This window comes from Canis aureus, chromosome X (assembly GCF_053574225.1).
Source record: "Canis aureus isolate CA01 chromosome X, VMU_Caureus_v.1.0, whole genome shotgun sequence".
Classification (NCBI taxonomy): Eukaryota; Metazoa; Chordata; class Mammalia; order Carnivora; family Canidae; genus Canis; species Canis aureus.
This window is the reverse complement of record NC_135649.1, coordinates 123,323,357-123,347,281: the sequence shown is the minus strand read 5'-3', so window position 1 is coordinate 123,347,281 and position 23,925 is coordinate 123,323,357. Positions and strand designations below refer to the sequence as shown.

General features: G+C 48.6%; 1 protein-coding gene across 1 annotated transcript in view; it reads right to left on the bottom strand.

Annotated features, from left to right (window-relative positions):
- The window catches only part of DHRSX (dehydrogenase/reductase X-linked), a 139,145-nt gene that overhangs the window by 9,620 nt on the left and 105,600 nt on the right, over window positions 1–23,925 (bottom strand). The window contains exons 5-6 of the mRNA XM_077888790.1: window positions 15,636–15,843; window positions 8,826–9,033 (exon numbers count right to left, since the gene is read on the bottom strand). Coding sequence (XP_077744916.1) covers window positions 8,826–9,033; window positions 15,636–15,843 — 416 coding nt within the window. The remainder of the gene's footprint in view (window positions 1–8,825; window positions 9,034–15,635; window positions 15,844–23,925) is intronic.

The window sequence follows — 23,925 nt, the reverse complement described above, 5'->3', positions numbered from 1 at the left end:
CGGCTGGCCTGAGGTCATTTTTAATCCAAGCGGGCAGGTGCTGCAGGACGCAGGCCCAGGCGCTCAGGGCTGGGGCCAGAACGAGGTGGGTGTGGACGCTTCCCTGGCCAAAGAAACTCTTTTGAAATCTCTTTGCTTGAGGAAGTAGACACCAAACGATGAGTTGGTAGGAAGGCAAATTGGGAAGGAAGGGAGGTGATGAAGCCCTAAAGGGAGCTCCAGGTCTCGGCTGACCTCATGAGCAGTGCTCGGAGGGAATCGAGAGCGGGTGTGGGAGGCGGACCCCGCAAAAAGGCTTGGGAACCATCCTCATTAGTTCCCAAACTTGAAGAAACAGATAATTATCTAAGAGATGAAGCTGTCAACACTGACGTGGAAAGAGGGAGGAGTCCCCAAGAAAGCAGTATGCATTAGAGAAAAATTTGAAAACCGAGCTGGAATTATCTTTCTGAAAATTCCCAAACCCAGAGAGTTTGCAAAGGCTAATATTTCCACTTTTCCAAGGTACAGAGTTCTCACGATAATTACATTAGGGCTGAACTATAAGAGAGAAAAATACGGGGGGAGAAGTGGGCTTCTCGATTCTCTCGTTCTTTTGTTTTTTATGATTTTTATTTATTTAATTTTTTTTTTAAGATTTTATTTATTTATTCATGAGAGACACAGGCAGAAGGAAAAGCAGGCTCCCTGCGAGGAGCCTGATGCGGGACTTGATTCCGGACTCCAGCGTCACGACCTGAGCCAAAGGCAGATGCTCAACCACTGAGCCACCCAGATGCCCCTATGGCTTTTTTTTTTTTTTTTTCTTAAACAAATCATCAAGACTTTAGTATCTCAGCTTGATAAAGATAGCACAGAATGGGATCTACAGCGTTGGGATAAACATTAATCCAGAAGTCCTCAAAGAAGTGGCTGGGGAATGGGATCCTCTCGTGTACTGGACAACACTGCTGCATTACAGCAAGAATCATTCTAGAAATTGAGGACCATCCATTCTAGAGTAAGATATGGATCCACATTATCCAGATAAGGGAGTTAAAGCAAACAAAAACGTAGTCATCTCTGTAGATCCGACTCCGCAGATGTTTTCTATAAATGGCTGAACAGTAAATATTTCTCGCTTTGTGGGCCATCTGATCTCAAGGCCTTTATAACACGGACAACGTGTGAATGAATAAGCATGTGTGCCAATAAATCTTTATCGACAAACCATGTGGCCAGCCCGTGCGCCACAAATACCATAATTTGGTATGTAGCGAACTATTTTGTTTTGGGTAAAATTCAACATTCATATTTCATTCAAAGGAAATGTAAAATGGGAATGATATACAGCATAGTACATAAGAAAGTACAGTGCGTGGGACCCCTGGGTGGCTCAGCGGTTTAGCGCCTGCCTTCAGCCCAGGGTGTGATCCTGGTTCCGGGATCGAGTCCCACATCAGGTTCCCTGTGCAGAGCCTGCTTCTCCCTCTGCCTGTGTCTCTGCCTCTCTCTCTCTCTCTGTATCTCTCATGAATAAATTAAAAAAAAAAAAGTACAATATGCAATTGACAATATATATCTATAAGAAAATCATTACATGATTCACCATCAAAATGGCAAATAAGATATGAGTTGCCTACACCACCTACTATTTAGTTGCCTATCGAGTAGGTAAGAACATCTTCAAGAGAAGCACATATATTAGAAAGAAGAGGAGGGTTATGATATTTGCACATTAAAAATTCAAAACGGCTTGAAAATTAAATTGAAATCCAGCTAATTTAATTAAATAGACCAGAAGTGTATGAAAAAGAGGACGTCAGAGTTAGAATCCATAAAGACATAAGGCCAGAGGCATTCTCAGTACTTGCAGCATGTGTTGGTAAAACTGCCCTTGAGAGCCCAATGGCATGCTCTGGAAAACGTGGACGAGAGAACCTTCTACAACCTTCTCATTCCAGAGCCCGCCATGTTCCCTAGAGCAATGGGGATAGAAGCAGATGTGGAGATGTATGATTGATCCCTCAAGGCAACATTTCTGGAAACCCCAAAGAACTAGAAACACCCCAAATGTCTCTGATCTGGAGGACAGGTCGAAACCGTGTTGTACATACATGTGGATGGGTGCCACCGGGGCAGGATCGAATAATCTACTTCTCCAGGCGTCCATAGGGATTGATTTTAAACACTGAGTATGGAGAACTAGGAGTTAAATTGGTCCCCCCTACCCCCAAAAAACCCCACACAAGTTGAAGTCCTAGCCCCTAGTACATGGGAATGGGACCTTATTTGGAAATAGGGTCTTTGCAGATGTGATGAAGTGAAGGATCTGAGATAATAGATAGATAGATAAGAGATACAGACAGATGGATGAATGGTTGGATGGATGGATGGATGGATGAATAGATAAGAGGTGTAGGTAGATGGATGGTTAAGTGATTGGATGGATAGATAAATATGATAGACACATGGATTGATGGATACATGGATAGACACATAGACAGACGATAGATGGTAGATAGATACGACGGAGAGATAGATAGGTCTTTTCTCCTCTGCCCACAATGTTTTATTGTTTTATGAGAAATTATTCTAATGTCTTTTCTCTCTTCTGCTGCTGTTTAATCTGAAAATGGTCATAAGTTTTGACATTTCTGAATCAATAGGACACAGAAGATGTTGGCCACCAGTTTCTGGTTTTTCCACCAGCTGATGGGAGAGAGCTGGCTCTAGGGGCTTTCTGATAAAGCTCCCACTGCCCTGGTTGGGCTCCAGAGGATAGGCCTGCATCCAAATCCGGGCATCTGTGAATCAACACTGATTTGGAAATAGGGTCTTTGCAAGTATATGAGCTCGTCCTGGATGAGGATGAGCCCTACATGCAATGACAGGGGTCCTTGTAAGAGACAGAAGAGGAGACACAGACACAGAGGAGGAGCCATGTGAGGATGGAGATGGAGATGGAAGGGATGAGGACACCAGCCTGGGGACACCTGGGGCCTCAGACGCTGGAAGACGCAGGAGGGACCCTCCCCAGAGCCTCTGGACCTCACTGGTCCTGCCCCACCTGGACTCAGACATCTGGTCTCCAGGGCTGGGAGAAGATGAATGTCTGTGGTTTTAGCCCCTTGGCTTACACGTGCCCCCCAGGAAACTAATCTACTGAGCAAAGAAAGCAAATCACAGATATCATTCTACTTACCTTGGGGTCAAAGAACGCAAAGTCAAATTTCAGAGACAGACATGGGTGAGACACTCATGAGGAGAAACAAGAAAACAGTGGATGCTACAGACGTGTGGGTTAGTTCCTGCAGGTGCATTTGGGGGGAAAGCTTGGGCACCTCAGGTGGTGTGACAATGTGACTTCTGACCATCGAATGTATTTTGTTGTATTCACGGTTGGCAGTGTTTTGAATAAAACCTATTCACAGCAGAATCAAACATCGCAGCTTCATAAAACAATTAGCAACAAATGCCAACAGGAAAGGTACAGGCATTTACGGAGAATTAATGAAACACCTCTTGAGAAGCATTAGGGTTCTGGTCACAATTCCAAGATGCGGGGCTGCCCCCCACGTCAACCCAGTTCTGACCTATCTACCTGGCCGTGGCGTCAGATCCCACAGGGTAGGGGGCTCAGCCCTACAAGCCTGCCCGGCATCCCCTACGTCATCACCAATCCAGGTTGTCACCTGTGCTTCTGACCCACCCAGGTACAGAGTGGAGGTTCCCAGGACATCCTCCTGGGGTCTCACTGATCTAGGGTGACTCACAGGGCCCAGGAAACAGGTCACTGGCTAGATCACGGGTTTTTTATCACAGGCTCTAACTCAGGAACAGCCAAGGTGAAGGGATGCCTGGGGCCAGGTGTGGGGACGGGCGTGGAGCTGCTTCCATGGCTTCCCCAGGTGCACCTGTCGGCCCAAACCTGCACTGCCCACCAACCCGGAAGCTCTCTGAACCCCGACCTTTCATTTTCTACAAAGGGAGGCTTTATCGCAGGAATAAATCATTGGTCGCCGGGACTGATTCAACCTGCAGTCCCCGCCTCCTCTCCCGGGAGGTCAGGGGTGAGGCACAAAGTGCCCAGAGGCTTCTAATCACGTGGCTGGTTCCCCTGGCAACCGGCCCCCTCCTTAGGGGATTTCCGAAAGTCAGCCTATTCACATGACAAAAGAGACCTCCGGGCTCTCCGCACCCACCGGAAATTCCAAGGGTTTCGGGAGCTCTGGGCCAGAAACAGGGCAAAGAGCAAACATGTGTTTTCATTATAAATCACAAAGTCGCAAGCTTGGAGAAAGACACAACTGAGCGGAAAGACGACTTATTCTCTGACAAAGATGATCACCGTGTGAGGTCCCAACGCCCACCCCACCCCAGATTAGTTAGAAATGCCTGCCAATTAACTTCCGTTCTGGTTCTCCTCTCCTCTGCCCGTAACTCTAGCCCAGCCCAGCCCGGCCCAGCCCGGCCCAGCCCGGCCTACTCTACTTTGTTCCCTCTTATTTTGTCCTCTTCCTCTCTACTCTAGTCTAGTCTATCCTACCTGATTATTTCTTATTCTCTTCTATCCTATTTTATTCTTTCTTACTTTATCCTATCCTATCCTGTTTTTTTGTGTCCTATTCCTCTTCCCTTCTCTTTTCTCTCCTATCCTGTCCAGCCGTTTTATTCTATGCTATTCCTATTCCTCTTCTCTTCTCTTCTCTTCTCTTCTCTTCTCTTCTCTTCTGTTCTCTTCTCCTCTCCTCTCCTCTCCTGTTTTATTCTATCCTATTCCTCTTCTCTTCTCTTCTATCCTATTCTCTTTTTTCCTATCCTATCCTGTTATTTTATTCTATCTTATTCTATCCTATTCTGTTCTATCCCATCTTACTCCTTCTTCTCCTATCCTATTCTGTCTTGTTCTATCCTATTCTGCTGCTCTTTGTTTCCTCTCTTCTATCCTATCCTATCCTATCCATCCTATCCTGTTTTATTGTATCTTATTCCTCTCCTCTTTTCTTCTCTTCTCCTTTCCTATCCTAGCCTATCCTATCCTACCCTATTTTATTCTATCCTATTCCTCTTCTCTTCTCTGTCCTATCCTATCTTGTTTTATTCTATTTTATTCCTCTTCTCTTCTCTCTCTTCTATTGTATCCTATACTATCCTGTTTTATTCTATCCTATTCCTCTTCTCTTCTATCCTATCCTGCCTTATTCTACTCTTTTCTTATCCTATCCTATATTATTCTATTCTATCTTATTCTATTCTATTCTGTTCTGTTCTATCCTATCTTACTCCTTCTTGTCCTATCCTATTCTATTCTGTCTTGTTCTATCCTATTCTGCTGCTCTTTGTTTCCTCTCTTCTTTCCTATCCTATCCTGTTTTATTGTATCTTATTCCTCTTCTCTTCTTCTCTTCTTTCCTTTCCTATCCTATCCTATCCTATCCTATCCTGTTTTATTCTATCCTATTCCCCTTGTCTTCTCTTCTCTTCCCTTCTGTTTTCTCTTTTCTTTCCTATCCTATCCTGTTTTTTTGTATCCTATTCCTCTTCTCTTCTCTCTCCTATCCTACCTTATCCTGTTTTATTCTATCCTATTCCTCTTCTCTTGTCTTCTATCCTATCCTGCCTTATTCTACTCTTTTCTTATCCTGTCCTATATTATTCTATTCTATCTTATTCTATCCTATTCTGTTCTATCCTATCTACTCCTTCTTCTCCTATCCTATTCAATTGTCTTGTTCTATCCTATTCTGTTGCTCTTGGTTTCCTCTCTCCTTTTCTCTCCTATCCTACTCTATTCGACTCAATTCTAGTCTCTTACCCTGTCTTATTCTATCCTGTTTGATCCTATCTTCCTTTATTCTATCCTATCCTGCCTTATTCTACTCTTTCTTATTCTATCCTATCCTATCTTATTCTAACCTATTCTACGGCACGCTATTTGGTTACTGTTTCTTAATCTACCCTACCTTATTTTATTTCATCCTATCCTATCCTATCCTATCCTATCCCATTTTATTCTATTCTAGTCTTTCTTATTCTATCCTATTCTATTGCATTCTATTCTGTTTTTGTTTCTTATTCTATCCTGTTTTATTCTATTCTATCCTACTGTACCCTATTCTATTCTTTCTCATTCTATCCCATCCTACTCTGTTCTATCCTACCCTATCTTATTGTTTGTTATTCTATCCTATTCTGGTTTATTCTACTCTATTCTAAGTATTCTTTTTTTTATTCTATCCTATTTGATCCTATCCTGTTCTGTTCTATCCTATCTTATTCTTTCTTATTCTATCCTATCCTATCCTATTTTATCCTATCCTATCCTATCCTATCCTATCCTATCCTATCCTATCCTATTTTATTCTATCCTATCCTATCCTACTCTACTTTATTCAGCCTTACTCTATCCTATTCTACTCTTTCCATTTTCATTCTATCTTCTATCCCATCCATTTCTCTCTGTTCTCTTCTATCATAAAAAGCTGGCAACAGCCTAAATGTACAGATGTAGAGACATTGGGTGAATACAGATACATCCTCATCATCAATTCTGTTTTCTTCAAACTGCAAATCATCTAAAAGTTGATCTTGAAAAAATCATTAGGGGCAGCCCATGTGGCTCAGCGGTTTAGCGCCTCCTTCAGCCCAGGGTGTAATTCTGGGGACCTAGGATCGAGTCCCGCATCGGGCTCCCTGCATGGGGCCTGCTTCTCCCTCTGCCTGTGCCTCTGCCTCTCTCTCTGTGTGTCTCTCATGATTAAATAAATAAAATCTTAAAAGAAAGAAGAAAGAAAAGAAAGAAAGAAGAAAGAAAAAAAGAAAGAAAGAAAGAAAGAAGAAAGAAAGAAAGAAGAAAGAAAGAAAGAAAGAAAGAAAGAAAGAAAGAAAGAAAGAAAGAAAGATCATTAGGCCAAAGAGAGAAGGAAGCTCAGAACACAGAGCCATGGCGGAGGGCATGGCCAGAGCAGACACAGAGCCATGGGGGAGGGCATGGCCAGAGCAGACAGGTGAATTCAGAACAGACAGGAGCATCCAGGTATTTAGAAAAGGAGAGTCCTTCCCCTCTGGGATCAGTGGGATCAGCAGAGCAGGAAGGACGGGCTTCTGCACACACAGGGACCAGCATCACTCCCTGCTGCATCCTCCCAGGAGGGATGCTCAGGGATGCACGCAGGCGAGGCTCCTTAGAGACACACGCAGGTGTGCAAAGCACGCCCAGATGCCTCCGCCAGGGGGAAAGCAGAGCCAAAATCGCATGTGCTTTCAGAAAATACTAAAGGAGTGATGCACACCTGCTGCAGGGGGATTTTCCAAACATGACAATAGCCCTCAAAGTAGGAAGTCTTCACAACGCCACAAAGCGAAACTCGACCTCTTGAGAGAACAGACAACCAATTTTAACGCCTTTGACTCGATTTTGGCTTAAATTACCCCGTCGAAGACCATAAATGACGAGAAATTGGGGGGCGGGGAGATGTGCCACAGGAGACGCATGATTAAATATCCCTCATTAAATAGAAAGGGTTTTTGTTTCTTTCTTTCTTTTTTCTTTTTTTTTTTTTCTGAGCCCGCAGCCCCCCCCCCCCCCTCGCCGTGGGGAAAACAAAATGGCTAAGGACCTGTTCAAAGAATTCACTCAAGAAAGTCATGTCCATAAAAGGGGATTTGGATTTTAAGTGGAACTGCAGAGGGGAGCTGGGTGATTGACAGCTGAGGCCAGATGCCAGCGTTCTCCCCCAACACCCCCTGCCGGAAGTCACAGGATGACTTCCATAGACTAGGATCTGGGTTCCCATGTGGCCCCAACATGGGGGTGCACGAAGAGCCCCAAGGTGGTGAATTCACCGCGGTCACTGTCTCCGAAGCCTCGCATCCTGCCCTCCATGGCCCTGGACCTTGTCCTTTCTCCTTTCTCAACCGCGGAAGAAATTAATACCATGCGCTCTCCAGGACCCTGGGAGCTGGAAGCGGTGCCCGGATCCCACGGCTGCGTGCTTCCTTTCATTGTCATTGTCACACGAGACGCCCCATGGGGGAAAAAGGAGCAAGAATCTAAACTGGAGCAATGAAGGAAGCTGCAGACCGACGCGGACGTGCCTGCCAATAACCACAGACCCTCCATTGCTTGATGGGAGAGCGGGGACACGGATTGGGAAGGATGATGGCCCCGTTGACAGAGAAGCAGCACCAGGGAGCTCCTACAGGTGGGATTTGGGGTGGCTTGAAATGCTGTGCACAATTCCACGCCGCGCAGAATTCAAGCTGTGTGCGTGGCGGCAGGTGCATCTCATGCACCATCTGGGTCTCTGCAGGATGAGACTTGCTGGCTTCAGCCCCACGTGTCAGAAGCTCACGCGCTTCCCCCACACGGGGACTGTCCCATCTTTGGGCAAAGGTCTCCCATCAACCTCATGGGACCTGGGGCACATCAGGGAGGACCATGTGAGTCCTGCAAGGGGCCTTCTGTGCGACTTTGTGTTTGTACAACGGAGGCAGCCTGCATCCTCCCGGGAGGGATGCTCAGGGATGCACGCAGGCGAGGCTCCTTAGAGACACACGCAGGTGTGCAAAGCACGCCCAGATGCCTCCGCCAGGGGGAAAGCAGAGCCAAAATCGCATGTGATTTCAGAAAATACTAATACGTGCTTGAATCCACACCCCCTCCCCCCCACACACACACGGGGAGGCTGTAGCGCGAGGCTTCGGTGTTGGCGACCTGGGACACGGGGATGCTCACATTTCTGAGTGTGCACCCAACCACGGCTGGTACGTGGCCTGGGGGTGGCCACCTGTGGGGCCGTGGACCTGAGGCGGGCACAGCCAAGTAAGCGCAGGAGGCCTACCTTGAAAAACCACCATCCGAAGAGCTTCTTGATGAGACGCGTGCCCCAGAAGACGTGTCTGTAGAGGTTCGTGTTGACCACCCCGGGGTCGACCACGTTGGCCGTCACGGGGCTCCCCTGGGCGGCCAGCAGCCTCTGCAGGTGGTAGGTGAACAGGACCAGGGCCAGCTTGCTCTGGGCGTAGGCGGCATGTGGGGAGTAGCAGCGGCTGGGGAAGGAAAGCAGGACATGGGTAAGAGTTTGATGCATTTCTCACCTGCAGGCTCCCTCACTTGCCCGGATCCCTACCTGACCAGGTCCTTCACCTGCCCGGGTCCCTACCTGTCCAGGTTCTTCACCTGCCCGGGTCCCTAACCTGCCTGTGTCACTCACCTGCCAGGCCCACACCTGACTGGGTCCCTCACCTGCCCGGGTCCCTCACCTGTCTGGGGACACAGTCTCCCACCTGTTGTCTTCCCCTAGGCTATTCTGATGTTTGGTTTCCACTCCCTCTGCTCATGACGGTTCTTCCAGTTTGTACAACAACCTCGAGGCTCCATCACCCGGGATGTCACCCAGGCCACTGACCTGATGCCCCAGAACAGAACAGAAAGTCCAGCATCCCAGTGATCGTAAGGATGGGGCGATCCCCCCACCCACCCGCCTTTAATGTGAAGGCAAAAACAGCTGAGAGCCCAGCTCCAAAAGCTTGGCATAAATCCGACCTGTCCACATGTGACATTTGTTTCTACGTTCATTTTTTCGAAAACCGACACGCTCAGTAAAGTTTCACAGTAAATATACAGAAGTGCGAATTGGAGTGAGGTCAACGTTACCATCCTTGTGGCCTCATGACGTGCAAGGCACACGATCCTCATATTTTTTACCAGAATGTATATTTTTGGAGCAGTTTTCGGTTGACGCGACACTCAGAGGCAGGTGCAGATTTCCCGTGGCCCCTCCGTGTCCGCAGATGGACATGCACACCCCCAGCCCACGCCCGTTATCAGCATCCCCAGCAGAGGCTGTGCTAGGCACACCTGCTGCATCCGCACGTCATCACCACCCAGGTGCATAGCGCACCGTGCGTTAGAGCTCATCCTCGCGGGCACACCTCCTATGGGTTCGGGCAAATTCAGCGACCGGTGCAAGGACGGCAGGTCAGCAAAGGGTGCCAACCGGGCCAACGTGCCAACGAGCGATTGCCAAAATGATCCCAAACGTGCCCTTTTTTGTAGGGACGGATTACAAGAACAATACAGGCTGGTGGAGACCGTGCAAATTCCGTCCCCGACACAAGACGAGCTGCAACCCCTCAATTATGGTCAACGGACTTTTTTTTTTTTTGAAATGTGTCCTATGTGCTTCCCATAGGGGAGAAGATGCAGGTCCAGGAAGCAGGGGGTGATGAAGTGCATGGAAATCGATGCCGACTTTCATCTTGGCTTCCGGCCACCTGCGCGCCATGTGCACGCGAGCGTCGGGGTCTCCACCTGTCCTGTCGTTTGGGACGCGGCCCTTATAAATGGTGGGGAACATCAATACGCATGTTTGTCGTGGGCAAACGGAGGCGTTGTGTGATGATGGTGTTACAGGGTAGCAGGGAGAGGGGAGCACCCAGAACGTTAGGAACACACAGCGGGGACGGGGTAGGGGGTCGTCAGTACGTGCGTCTGTGTTTCTCTACACGAGGCAGGAAGAAAGTAGGTAACGACCAGCTGTTTCCGGGAGGTTCCCACCCCCATCCTCCACCCCCACCCCGTCCCCACAGGTTTATGGGGAAATGACACTCCCACCTCAGGTCCAATTAACAGGAGGACGCGATGCCCCCGCTGACGCTGGTCCTCAATGAAACCCCATAGCCCAGAAAGGCACTGGGCACCATAGACAACGAAGGTATTGAACGTTCACGGGTAACACGCGGGCGCAACCAGAACCACACGGCGCCCCTCGCCGCCTGCGATGAGCGGACTCATTCAGGACGCGGCCGCGTGGCTCCGATCTCAAGGCTAGGCTTTAGTGACTCGCTTTTGTAATAAGCGTTGTCACAGAGCAGAATCGAGACCCGTAAACACAGGTCCCTATTTTCAGTAAATAAAGAACGTTATCGGTGTCGCCGCTCCACGCATAAGCAGGAGGTCAACTTGAAACCAAAGTCATCGACGGTCATAATCTCGCCTCCCATCGAAGCAGAAACACTTTTCTGGTGTACTTTTGTGCTCTGCAACGGAGGGATGCAAATTAAATACGACAGCCCGCTTTACAGGGGGAAGTCATGCCAATTTTAAATACACGTATGTGGGTTTTCATAGAAAATAGCTTTAAAAAAGTGCAAAAACAGCATTAGACTTGGGTTTATTTACAATTTACGAACACTTGGTAAATGGTGGAGGTGTGAGGAGACCAACGAAAGGGCGTCTGGGCTTCCGGACATGGTAAGTTCTGAAAAGGTTAATAAATATATATACTAACAGCAGTTAAAGGGTTACTTTGGTAGGATTTGTGAATTTTTCTGAAGTTCTGCTCTAAGTCAGATCGGAGCATACTCCTGTCTACACCATGTCCGTCGATATAGTTTCTATGTGGTTTCACGGGTTATTTAACGACTCCCACGCCGGCACACAGGGCTCCTTCTCCGCCAAGCTGCCCTATACTGCCCGTCAATCTCTTGTAGGACAATCAACACCCTCCCGTCCTAGAAACCCGCGGACCTTTTCTGTTATTTTTCATTGTTTCACGAGGAGTGGGTTTCCCAAACTAGAAGTTGTGCCCAGGACCATGGGATTTCTGAGAGAGTATCTCGAGCTGCTGAAAAACGCAATTTATTGAGTTTTCTTACTGAAGTAAAAAAAAAATTCAGGTGTCTCTGAATTTGCATGTCGCTCACGGTGTTTGAAACGCACATTTTCAGCTCGATAAAGAGGCGTGCAGAAGGCAACACAACCGAGGGTGTCACACTCACATCATGTGAGTAAGGTGTGAGATCTCCCTTGTGGGACATTAACGCATACATGGCACAAGCAACACGATGATGGAAAGTCCACCTGCGACCGTGAGCCCAGACGCTCCCCGGGTCCGACCCCGATCAGTCTCTTCGGGACCAAGGATGAACGGCACCTGTTCTGAGGCAAGTCTAGTCACCTGTCACCTCCAGACCACGTTTTCCATTAGCGGGACGGACACATGTCATGTGGCGCCCATCCCTGGCCTTCCACCTTTCATATTCCCGAGGACTGTGGGAATACGGACCGCGCAGCAGGGGCTCAGGAAATCCCGTGAGCAAGGAAGGGCCTCTGCGTATACACAAAGGGACGCCCCAGAAACAGCCCTGGGGACGTTGGCGCCCACGTGCCAATTTGCAGCCTTGTGCAAACGTGCGATGTGGTCGCTGATTTAACACGGCGGGCACGTCTGCGGCGTGTAACGCAATCCCAGGGCAGTGCAGAAACGCGTGAACACTTTGGGGAATTTATTGAGAGCCCTGGGTTTCCAATGAGTGACATCACGGGCTGTGAAAACGTCCGTACAAATGGCCACACAATGCACGGACACTCACTCTTCAGGTTTACACAGAGGAGCCTGTGGCCGAGGGAGGCCAGACACTCAGACAAGCCGTAGTGTAGGCGGAAGAGCCTCCTGCATATGCTGCCCAGTGGCTTGCTCAGACACCAGTCTAATCGTCGCTGCGAAGGTATTTTCTTAGATGGGATTAATGCTGACATCAGGAGATTCGGGGTAAAGCAGCTCCCATTCCATCATGCAGGTGGGCCTTGTCTAATCAGTTGAAGGCTTTAAGAGGAAACATGGAGGTCTCCTCCAAAGAAGAAAGAATGTGGCCTCATCACTATAGTGTGGAAATCCTGCCTAAATTATCCGTGTGTAGGGTCAAGATGGCAACACTGACTCTTCCTTGCATCTTGAGCCTGCTGGTCGACCCTGCAGATCTTGGCCTTGGCCGCCGCGCTGATCTTTGAGCCAATTCCTTAAATGAATCTACGTCTCTGTCGCTCTCAGTCGTACATGTAAACCATCTATAAATATTTATCGAGATGTTTTTAACTTAAATAATGACACTTTCACCCCTTTCCCCCAAAGTGAAACTCATTTTTTTTAAGAAAGCTATCCACTTCTTCACGAGTCCGTTGCCACTGATTTACAATTTTCAAGAGTCCGCCCCTCTTCTCTGTGAGTTTCCAGCAAACATCATTGCAGTGTTGGCAACGATAACTGGCCAGCTTGTGTCTACACCAGGGGGAAAGCGAGGATCGAGTTTCTTCACGTGGGAAAGCAGAGGGTTTGAAGCCCAAGGGGTTGTCGAATTTTAACATGCGGCCACCTCTCCAGCATGGCTGTCCATGCCCGCCAACTCCCGCGCGTTGGCTCCCCCTGCTTCCTCTCTGCACAGGCTCATCCTGCAGCACCTGGGCAGCCCCGTCCCCATGCCCGTCCTCAGAGACCACCTGCTCCCCCACAGAACCTCGGATCCACTTTCTCCCTCCTGCCCCCAGGGGAAATCCCAGGGAGGGTGGTCCCTGCCCCCAGGGCACAAGCAGAGAGCCCACTCACCCACCCACCCAGGAGCCTGGCTGGCTAACGGTTGGCTAAGAACTCCCTGGAAGACCGGATGGGGCATTGCCATGCATAAACACGTGCTGGAAAGCTCCCCCCGGGGCCGCACGGCTGGGCCACCCTATCCCTTGGGGCGCCGAGAGCATCCAGCCCGCACACATCCCAGACCAGGGGTCAGGGGCCTCGCAGGCAGGGCATTTCCTCCGCACACAGTTACAGCTGCCCACACAAACGTAAGCTCGCACCCCAATCACACTCGGGGACTCTTTTCTCCTTAAGGAGCAGAGAGCGCGAAACACAGACAGGAACGCGGCGCCTCCTGGGCCACCAGGAGTCACCCGGGCGCGGCACACCGAGTTAGGGGGTTGGCCCCCGGCAGTTGCAAAAGAGAAGATGTCATTGCTTCAGACGCCCAGGTCCACGCCCAACTTGTGTCTTTCTACCAAAAATAAAAATAAAAATGATAACACCGCACAGCTAAGCAGCAGGAGCATAAGATGCATGTGGTCTGACGATGATGCATGTTAAATGCAATTAGCAATTAGTATGATGACGATTTTGGCATTCGTGCCAGTGGCGAATCGTTTCCTTGTCCCCCCAACACTAACGGAATGTCACATGAGGTGGCGATTGTAATTATCACATTGTAATGTGACAACATATGTAAGGTCGATTATATAAGAATTATAACATGATAACATCGTGCGCCACATAATGTCACATTGTATGATAATCGTTAACAGGATAACGTGACACATATAACGTCACATTGTATAATTGTAGCAGGATAGTGTTGTGACACATATAACATCACATTGTATAACTGTAACAGTGTAACGTCGTGACACATATAATGTCACATTGTATAATTATAACACTACAATGTTGTGACACATTAGTCACATTGTATGATTATTGTAACAGGATAACGTCGTGACACGTTATAACAATTGTGACGATGAAACAATATAACATGTATAATAGCAATTATGACATGACATGATAGATATCATATAATTTCAATTACATTATGACTTTTTAATGTGTAAGTTACAATGACAACAGTATAATGTCATATATATTATATAACAATCATACCCTTTAAAACATGTGTGATAGTATATAACACTTATAATTACATTATAACATATAATGATACATAACAATCATATTTGTGACACTGTAATGCCATACATATGGTATATAACAATTATACTTAAATTATTTGTGACATATATCACAATTATAATCACATTATAATGTTACAATGTATGTTATAATTATGATGTCATATTTAGGATTATAATATTGAGGTACAAATGTAATTTTTGAGTATATAGCAATTGTACCTCGATAAAAAAAATTAGAATTTAAAAAAACGCTGAGGGGGATCCCTTGGTGGCTCGGTGGTTTGGCACCTGCCTTTGGCCCAGGGCATGGTCCTGGAGTCCCGGGATCGAGTCCCACATCGGGCTCCCTGCATGGAGGCTGCTTCTCTCTCTGCCTGGGTCTCTGCGTCTCTCTCTCTCTCTCTCTCTGTGTCTCTCATGAATAAATAAATAAATCTTAAAAAAATAAATAAAAAATTAAAAAACGCAGAAAACAAGACATGCATTGTGGGGTGCAGTAAGAGAACACCACAGAATGTTCGCAGGGAGGTTTTTAGTGATTCTGACAATGGAGCAGAGTCCAAATTGGTGGTTTTGTTCTGTTGTGCGTACTTATTTCCTGGGATGGAATATAGACTCTATGCGTGATTGTCTAGTAACATTAGGAGGATTTTTTTTTAAGATTTTATTTATTTACTCACGAGAGACCTAGAAAGAGAGGCAGAGACATAGGCAGAGGGAGAACCAGGCTCTCTGCGGGGAGCCCGACGTGGGACTCGATCCCAGGACCCCAGGGTCATGACCTGAGCTGAAGGCAGATGCTCAACTGCTGAGCCACCCAGGTGCCCCAGGAAGATCTTCTTATTTTAATACGCTTTGGTTTCATCAGGCATAAAATGAAGACGGGAGTATTTAGGTGAGGGCATTTGTGTGCCATACTCATGGGCTGGTCCCCATGAGGCGCTTCAGAGCAAAACGGTGGATAATTCGCAGCTAGTGGTCATGCTGATGGTAAGAGAGGTGTCTGACCAACCTGGTCGGAGGGGAGCACCGGTTCCCGTGACGCTGCACACCATGCCCCGCGCCCCCCCGCGCCCCCCGGGTGAGGCCCACCGCAAGCCCGAGCCCCGCGCGGCCTCCCGCGAGCACGCACCTGCCCTGGAGGTCATCCATGTCCAGCTCGCCGATGTAATGCGTGGCCGACGACACGGTGACCACCCTGGCGCAGCGGCCGGGAGCTCCCGACTCCTTCAGCGTGTCCAGCAGGAGGTTGGTGAGCAGGAAGTGGCCCAGGTAGTTCAGCCCGAAGTGCTCCTCGAAGCCGTCCTCGGTTGTCCTCTCAGGGACCATCATCACCCCGGCTGCAAGGAAGGGGATTGCAGGGACATGGGGGAGCCGCTCCGCACACGGGCTCGGTGCGGGGGGGGGGGGTGGGGAGACACGTGGTCCTCACGGGCAGCCCAGGGTTCCTGGTCCTAAATCCACAAAGGCTGCCCGCCCGCACCCCACGCCAGCCCCGGGACGTTGATTCTTCCCGACACGACACAACAGTCGTCCACACAAACGGTCGCTTGTTGGAGGAGCTCCCCGCACAGGTAGGGGCGCTCACGCTCGACCCCCAGGCTGCCCCCTGCAAAGTACTGACCCAACTATTCACACAGCCGCCCCCGCCCCAGACCCCAGGCCAGCCCTGTTGGCTGGTACCTCACCAACATATTCATTAAAGCATGTTGCCTGTGCCTGCCATATGCATCCTCCCCCAAGCTCACTACATCCCCACGCCCATCAGGGCAAAGCCCAGCTGACTGCCCATCACTACGTCCTTTTATTTATTTATTTATTTATTTATTTATTTATTTATTTACTTTTAGATTTTATTTTACTTTTTTTTTTTTTAAGAAATTCCATTTGCCAACATACAGTCTAACACCCAGTGCGCATCCCCTCAAGTGCCCTCCTCAGCGCCCGTCACCCAGTCACCTCATCGCCCCCCGCCCACCTCCCGTCCTTACATCCTTTCCGTGGACGCCGCCTCCCGGACGCGCAGCAAACACGCCTGGTCCGTACGAGTCCGTGTCCTGGAGCAGCCCAGCTTGCTTCAGCGTCCATCTGTCGGACGGCACGTATGTACCTGTATGTGTATCTCACATGGTGCAATCCTGCGTGTGCTTGGGCAGGTTTGTTTGCATATGTACACGTGCATATGTGCTTACAGGCACTTGCATCCATGTGCACATGCAGCTGCACACAAACGTGTAAACGTATACACGTAGATGTTTCCAGGCACAGCTGCATATGCCTAGTTATGTATTTATGTGTCTCTTTATGTGTGTGTTTACACATGTGAATGTGCTTGTAACTGTGTCGGCAAAGGTGTTTGAATATCCTTCCACGTTTGCATTTCTCGTTTTTGCAAACATATTTGTGGATAATGCATGCATTCCCACGTTTACTTGCGCATGTTTGGAATTTCCAAACGAGCCCATATACGTGCCTGCTTTGCACGCACACGGGCATATCTATTTGTGTGCACATTTGCATGTGCTTGTATTTCATGTCTACGTGCTTCTCTAGGTAGGTGTGTTTGCACCCATGGACGTGTTTGTGTTCATGCGTCTTTCACGTGGACACATAGATGTATTTGCATATGTACACGTGTGTTAGGTGTGTGTGCAGATGCATATCCACATGTAATCGTCAGTGCTTCTGCATATGTGTAGAGTTTTCTGCTGGATTGCGAGGCCCCTCCCTGCACACACAGGCCACACGGCACTCCGCCGCACACCAGCGGCCATGCAGGACGCACTCTGTGCATTCACGCCCCTACACGTCCAGCCCTCATGCAGGCTTGTCACTTGTGAGGTGCTCAGGGCAAAGGAAATGTCTGATCCGGGCTGTGGGGATCACGGCAGGAGTATGGAGTCTGGGGTGCAGCAAGGTAGGTAAGTCACTTTAAAGAGGTGGAAATGAGAGCCCGTGGCCTGCATCCCACACACACACCTTCTGCGATGCTAAGTGCTTTCCGCCACCTCCCGGAAGGCCCAGCCGTCTGAAAACCCATCCAGTGGATTGAAAATGGATCCCCTGAGCTTAGCTCTCACAGACCCGCAGGGATGAGATCTACATACACGGGCAAACGAAGCCCCATGGGGTCTTAGAATACATTCAGTGAAAGGTGTATTTAAGAATAAATACACAGGTCCTCAAGTCAGCTAAGAACGCATTCCCGAAGGGCACCTGGCACCCGAGCCTTCAAGCGGGTGTGAAGTCTGGCATTTTGAGAACATGTAAGCGCCTCCCTGCTGATGCCATTTCCTTGGTTATCATATTGTTCGTGATGATGCCAGATAAGGGAGCTGTGTCCATGCCTAGGGGACTGCAGATGCCTCGCCGGGGGAGCCTGGCTCACCTCGAACTCCCGGCTTCTGCGAGGCTGGTTGGGACAGGACCCGAGCTCTAGGCAGCTGGAAATGAGCCTGCATACGTTTCTGACTCCTGCTTGGTCGGGAGACAGAGTCTGTGTCCCATCATCCCTCAGATCTTGGCCGCCTCGTGCAGCTTTCTGTGCTGAGTACAAGGCAGCAGTGATGGCAATTCCGGACCATTTCCAAGGCTTGGTCAGGAAAGACCCTGCAGGCCCTACCTGCCTGTGAACGCTGCTTCTGGGGAGAACCAGCTTCACTGAAGAAGACTGGCTGGTGCCCCCGAGGCTGCCACATTGGAGAGAACTCACGGCAGTCATCTGGTCAACCGTCCTCGCTGAGCCCGAGCGCTGGGCAGCATCAACCTCCCAGCACTGAAGCAAGCCATCTGGACACCCAGCCCCGGGTGAGCCGTCATGTAAATCGAAGCTCGAGGGACACCCAGAGCTAGAGCCGCCCAGATTCCTCTGCCCCCACCCCAAATTGCAAGCAATAGAAATGTTCATTTTTGAGTCATTCGGATTGGGGGTGATTAATAACACAGCGGTCGCTACTAGAATATCAGTGCATGCCTAAATTACCAACTGCTGCGATACCGGCGCATGCCTGTTATTAATTCCTGCACATTCGTGCATGAAGAAATTATCAATTCCTAGAACATTGCTTCATGAGTAAATTACCAATTTGAGGAATATCAGTGCATGCATAAATGACCAGTTCCTGGAATATCACGGAGTGACTACATGATCAATTCCTGGAAGACCAGGGTATGCCCATTATCGATTGCCGGTATACCCGTGCATGCCTAAATTAGGACTTTCTGCAGTATTACTGCACACCTAAATTATCAATTGCTGGCATATCACTGCATGCATAAATGATCAGTTCCTGGAATATCAGTGCATGACTAAATTATCAATTCATGGAATATCCCTGCATGTATAAGTTATTAATTCCTGGAATATCAGTGCGTGCCCATTATTGATTCCTGCAATATGTCTGCATGCCTATTATTGATTCCTGCAATATGTCTGCATGCATGCATTACCAATTCCACATTGGAGAGCCCCATCTCGTGGGACAAAGGTTTGTCACCAAACTCAGCCTTCCAAGTATCCAAATTCATTGGAAAACCCCACATAATGGAATAGGGGCATCTGTGGGGGGTATGGGGCTCACTAAGGATTATTCTGAATTTTGGGGTGCTAACCTGCAGTGAGGTCCCAGGGCTTCCATCTGGTTAGTTAAAGACAATCTGTCATAAAATAAATAACTATTGTGGGTTATTCTCTTCCTCGTGATGGCCTTCGAGTGCCTGCAAGATGGTAGCAGAGAAAATAGCTAGGGGACTCTGCTGACCCTTGGGGCAGCTGCATGGACCTTGGGTTTCACTCCCCTGCGCTGAACCGCTGGATTCATTAGTGCTACTTGTTTCGGGGACGTCAGCGGTCCAGTGAGCACACACAGGAGCTGAAGGACAACCGGAGCCTAATCGCCCGAAGGCTTACCATATCCGACTCATTCTGTTTCTATCATGGATTATCTATGATAATGTCCCCGACAAGTAAGCGTGGGGTAACTGTCGAGCCCGAGGGGAAATGCCAGCATGAATCCTCGTCTGACACAAGTTTCTGGTGACAGATCATAGCCCAAACTCACTGATCCACACTCTTAAGAATTTGACAATAATGATGCTCTGGGCAAAGAACGAGTTCAAGGTTACTCCAGAAATCATAAACTGGTTTTGGAGCAAATTTTTGGCGTTTTAGCAGCATCATCGGGGAAAAAGGTGCTTTTAAAGAGTGGCGAGAACATCACTGTCATGCCTACAGTTGGTCACCTCCTGGAGTGTCCAATCCATTCCCGGGCTCGTGGAAGCGAGGTGGGGTTTCTCGGCACCATGGAGGCTGTAGCCAAAACCGTCTGGGATCCCCTGCACACTCATAATCCACGATTATGTCGCATACTGAGACACTCCACGTTCATCTCTAATTCTAAGGCAAAATGTCCCGGACACCTGCCTGTGCAGAACATCATTGATCTCAGACGATAATATTTATGGAACGTCTCTTCCGTGCTGAGGGAGGAATTTTAACTGTGCATCCAGGGAGGTGCATTTGTGTTTTTGAGATATTGCTGTCACATGAGCGCTTCGGAGGGCTGTCCCTTGAGACTGAGCATTGCTGAGACCTTGGTATCTCCCTTTGCCAACTGGAAAGCGGGAAAAGGAGCAATAAAAATAATCTGCTCTTTGAGCCATGCATTTGATAGGTGAGTGGACCTGCATGCAGAACCACGTGCTGTGGCAGAGGAGAGAGTGTCGTGTGCCTTGCAGAAAACAAGAAAGGCAGAAAGAAGAGAAGGAAGAAAGCACTGTCTGGTGGCACATGGGCCAGATGAAGGCTTCCTCACTCCAGAACACGAGGAACATTTCAGAAATGCCACCACCACTCTGGGGAATGACTGCTACCCCTACCTTCAGAGCTACTGTCCCTGTCCAAGCTTTGGATTCCATGGATATATGCATTAGTGGCATCACAGAAAGCAAAACCAAAGATGCCTGGAAGCCGGCAACCGTGGTAGTCAGGAGAGGGATATGCAAATGTGGGGGATGGCGGGGTAGAACATTCTGGAAGGGAGCAATGAGCGTCCTGATTCTGCCCATAAAACATGAACAGGGAAGGAGTTGTGCATGTGCCTTGCAAAAGGACACTGGGAAAGATCTATCTATAGGTTGATGAACATCTGTCGTTCCAGGCAACATGGGTGGCAATGAACCCACAGGTGCATGGGGACTGGGGCACGGGGGTAGTGAATGCACAGTCACATGTGAGCCAGTGAAAATGTCGAAATCGAAGGCACAAATAAGCGTATCCAAAGTAATTCTTCAATGTGAACACAACGGGGAACACATCATGTGGATGGATCCCCATGGCTTGCCCAGGCTCCGTATTCCCATTTCCATTGTGGAATAACTCTCCCCGTTACCATAAAAGGCAAACACATCACCCACCCCATACGCCGTGACGATGGCAAGGATCCAATCATTTCCTGAGATGTTTCCATAATGAGCAACGGATCTCGATGGAAAGTACCATCCACTTGGATCCGCCATCTGCACCAACGAGGACACCTGAGGCCAGGTGGTTTTCAGAAGAGCTTCTGGGGAACATGCTTCCGGGGCATCTGGATAATTGGAAAACCAATGTTTACTCAGCGTACTTCCTGGAAGCTCACAAAGGGCATGTGGAAAAAACAAAGGTGTTCAATGCAGGAGATGCAATGCACATTCACAGCCTCCAGCCTACTCTTCTGGCAGTTCTGGGATATAATAAATCATGTCAAACAGCCCTGCAAACACCCACCACCAGAGGAACATCCAAGTGCCTTCTGTTCTAGGGAAACCCATCACACGGCAGAAAACAGGGAGAGACACATTGGAAAACAAACAGAAGGCATCGATGAGAAGTGGTCTACACACATTCAGATCCAATAATCCATTGACGCACACACACGCAGTGCTGATTCACCACCTTCCGTGTTCCTGGAAGGGAGACCAGATGATGGCAGAGCCTGTTTTGTAGAGGAAACACCAAGTGCATAAATAGGAAAACGGCTCAGGCATCTGTCTGCCAAGAAGCAGGTACCATTACTCCTCATTCAACTGTAGTCTTCTGTGGATGCAAACTCCATCAGGATGTACCTGGCCAGGTGAGAATCATTTACTTCTCACGGTTATTCTATTTCTCAAGGGTTACCACTGCCATATTTATTTTTAGGAATTCTTGATGTCGGGCAATTCATCCATGAGAGGTATGGGAAGAAGTCCTACAAGGATAAAACATCAATTCTGTGCAGTGATTTCAAACCTGATCAGGTGTGGAGATGGGAGACGGGATAAGTATAATTTTTATGTGAATATGCTATAAATACTGAGCCGGCCCTGTAGGAGATATACTATTGATTCTTCGTGTGTTGGATAAATGCTCAGCTTGGATCCTGAGCTTCCAGAAAGAGGCAGTCTGGTTCTATTTTCATCACACTAGCAAATGCAAACACTATTCCTCTCTGAAGTGCTTAACATTTGCAACATCTTGATAGCTCTTATCTTTAGGAATTAAATAAAAGAGAGAGAGACAGAGAGACAGAGAGAGGACAAAAGCGCAAATTCTAGCTTCCCTTAGCCCCCGGGAGTCCTCTTTGTGGAGCACAGTCAGGTCCGTTTTCCAGGAGACAGGACGCATGTAGCTGCTAAACAGAAGTGGGTCCCATTAACCCACATCCTTTCAACCAGTCACCTTGGCGGGAGAAGATGATATCATAGAGGAGGGTCCTGGGCAAATAGTTTCGGGAAATTCTGCAGACCCTCCTGGACATGGACCATACCATTCCTTCTCTGTCAAGTCCTGTGGTTGAAAGACCTGTTTGCATCTGTTGACTCCTCCCAAATATCTCCAAAAGAATATTGAGTCAGAATTCCCAATGCACAGAGCAAGAATGAATGCTCACACACAAACCAAGGTGAGAGACACAGGAGACATGCTTTTGCTTCCCATAAATCAAGGTAAATCTGAGCACACTGCACTAGTGATGAATCCATTGCAATATTGACTGGCACCATCCTGGCTGGCCCCAGGGCCATTTGTCCCTGTGGCCCTACTCCCATCTTGGGTTCCATGGGATGCCTACTTCAGAAGCCCAGGGCTTTCCAGACAGATCATGTTTGGGATGCAGACTCTTCTATTATTTATACGTGACCGTATTGTCATATCGCAGGTGGCACTTCTAGGATAAGCCATGTCCCAGAATAATTGCCTGTTGAGTGTCTGTCTCCTTTGCTAGAGAATGATTTCCAGGAGGTCAACGGTGCTTGTTTATCACCTTAATGTTCCTGCCTGTGAAATACCGAGCTCTCCTAAGGTGGGTGTGGTGGGTTGAATGATGACCCCCCCACCCTGCCCGCCAAAGACATCCACATCCTGAATCCCCTTATGGGAGACAGAATAATGTCCCCAGAAACATCCACATCCTGGTACCCATGTGGGAGATAGAATGATGTCCCCCAATTGTCCTCATCCCGGTTCCCACACAGTGGACAGAACAATGTCCCCACTAATGTCCATGTGTTGATCCCCATGTGGGAGAAAGAATACGGGGTAGATGGCACCCCCAAACACGTCCACATCCCAAACCCAGTGTGGTGGACGAAATAGCATCCCCAAAGATGTCCACATCCTGATCTCTAGAGCCTGTGAATGTATGTCCTTAGATGAATAAAGGGACTTTGCAGATGGGGATTGGGTGTGGGCCCCTGTGATGGGGATGGTCCTGGATTACCTTAGTGGTCCAAGGTCACCACAAGTGTCCTCACAAGAGGGAAACGGGAGGCTCAGAGTCAGAGAATGTGATGCGCAGACAGAAGCAAACATCATAGAGAGACAGGGGGAACTGCAGATGCTACCCCACCGGCTTCGAAGATGGAATCGGGAAGTGGCCACGAGCCAAGGAATGCCAACAGCCTTTAGGAGCTGGAAAAGGCAAGGCAAGTCAAGTCAAGAGAAATCAAGGAAATTTCAAGGAAAATCAAGAGATTGTGTCTTAGGGCCAATGCCACCTTTCACCTCAGGGTGAAATCCCTGAGCATGTTGTGTCTCCATGTGTCTGTGACATGGAGCAGCAAACACAGGTCCCAAGCCCAGAGGAAGGTGTGTGTGTGTGTGTGTGTGTGTGTGTGTGTGTGTGTGTGTAGGACAAAGTCTGGGCTGAAGTGACAACAACATGTGGATAGGATTCCCCGAAGAGGAAAAATGGACACGGCGTGCAGAGGGTCCAGCCTCTCCAGACCCACATTCCAGCTGTGTCCCGGAAGATGTTAGATAAGCCAGACGTGCTTGGTTTACGATCTGCAGAAAAGAACAAGGGGCTGTGGTAGGACCACCAGGATCACCTTGAAAGTGAAGGGCAGAGAGTGAATTATGGAGCATCTACCGATGATATAACAGAGTCTTGTTGTGAATCTGT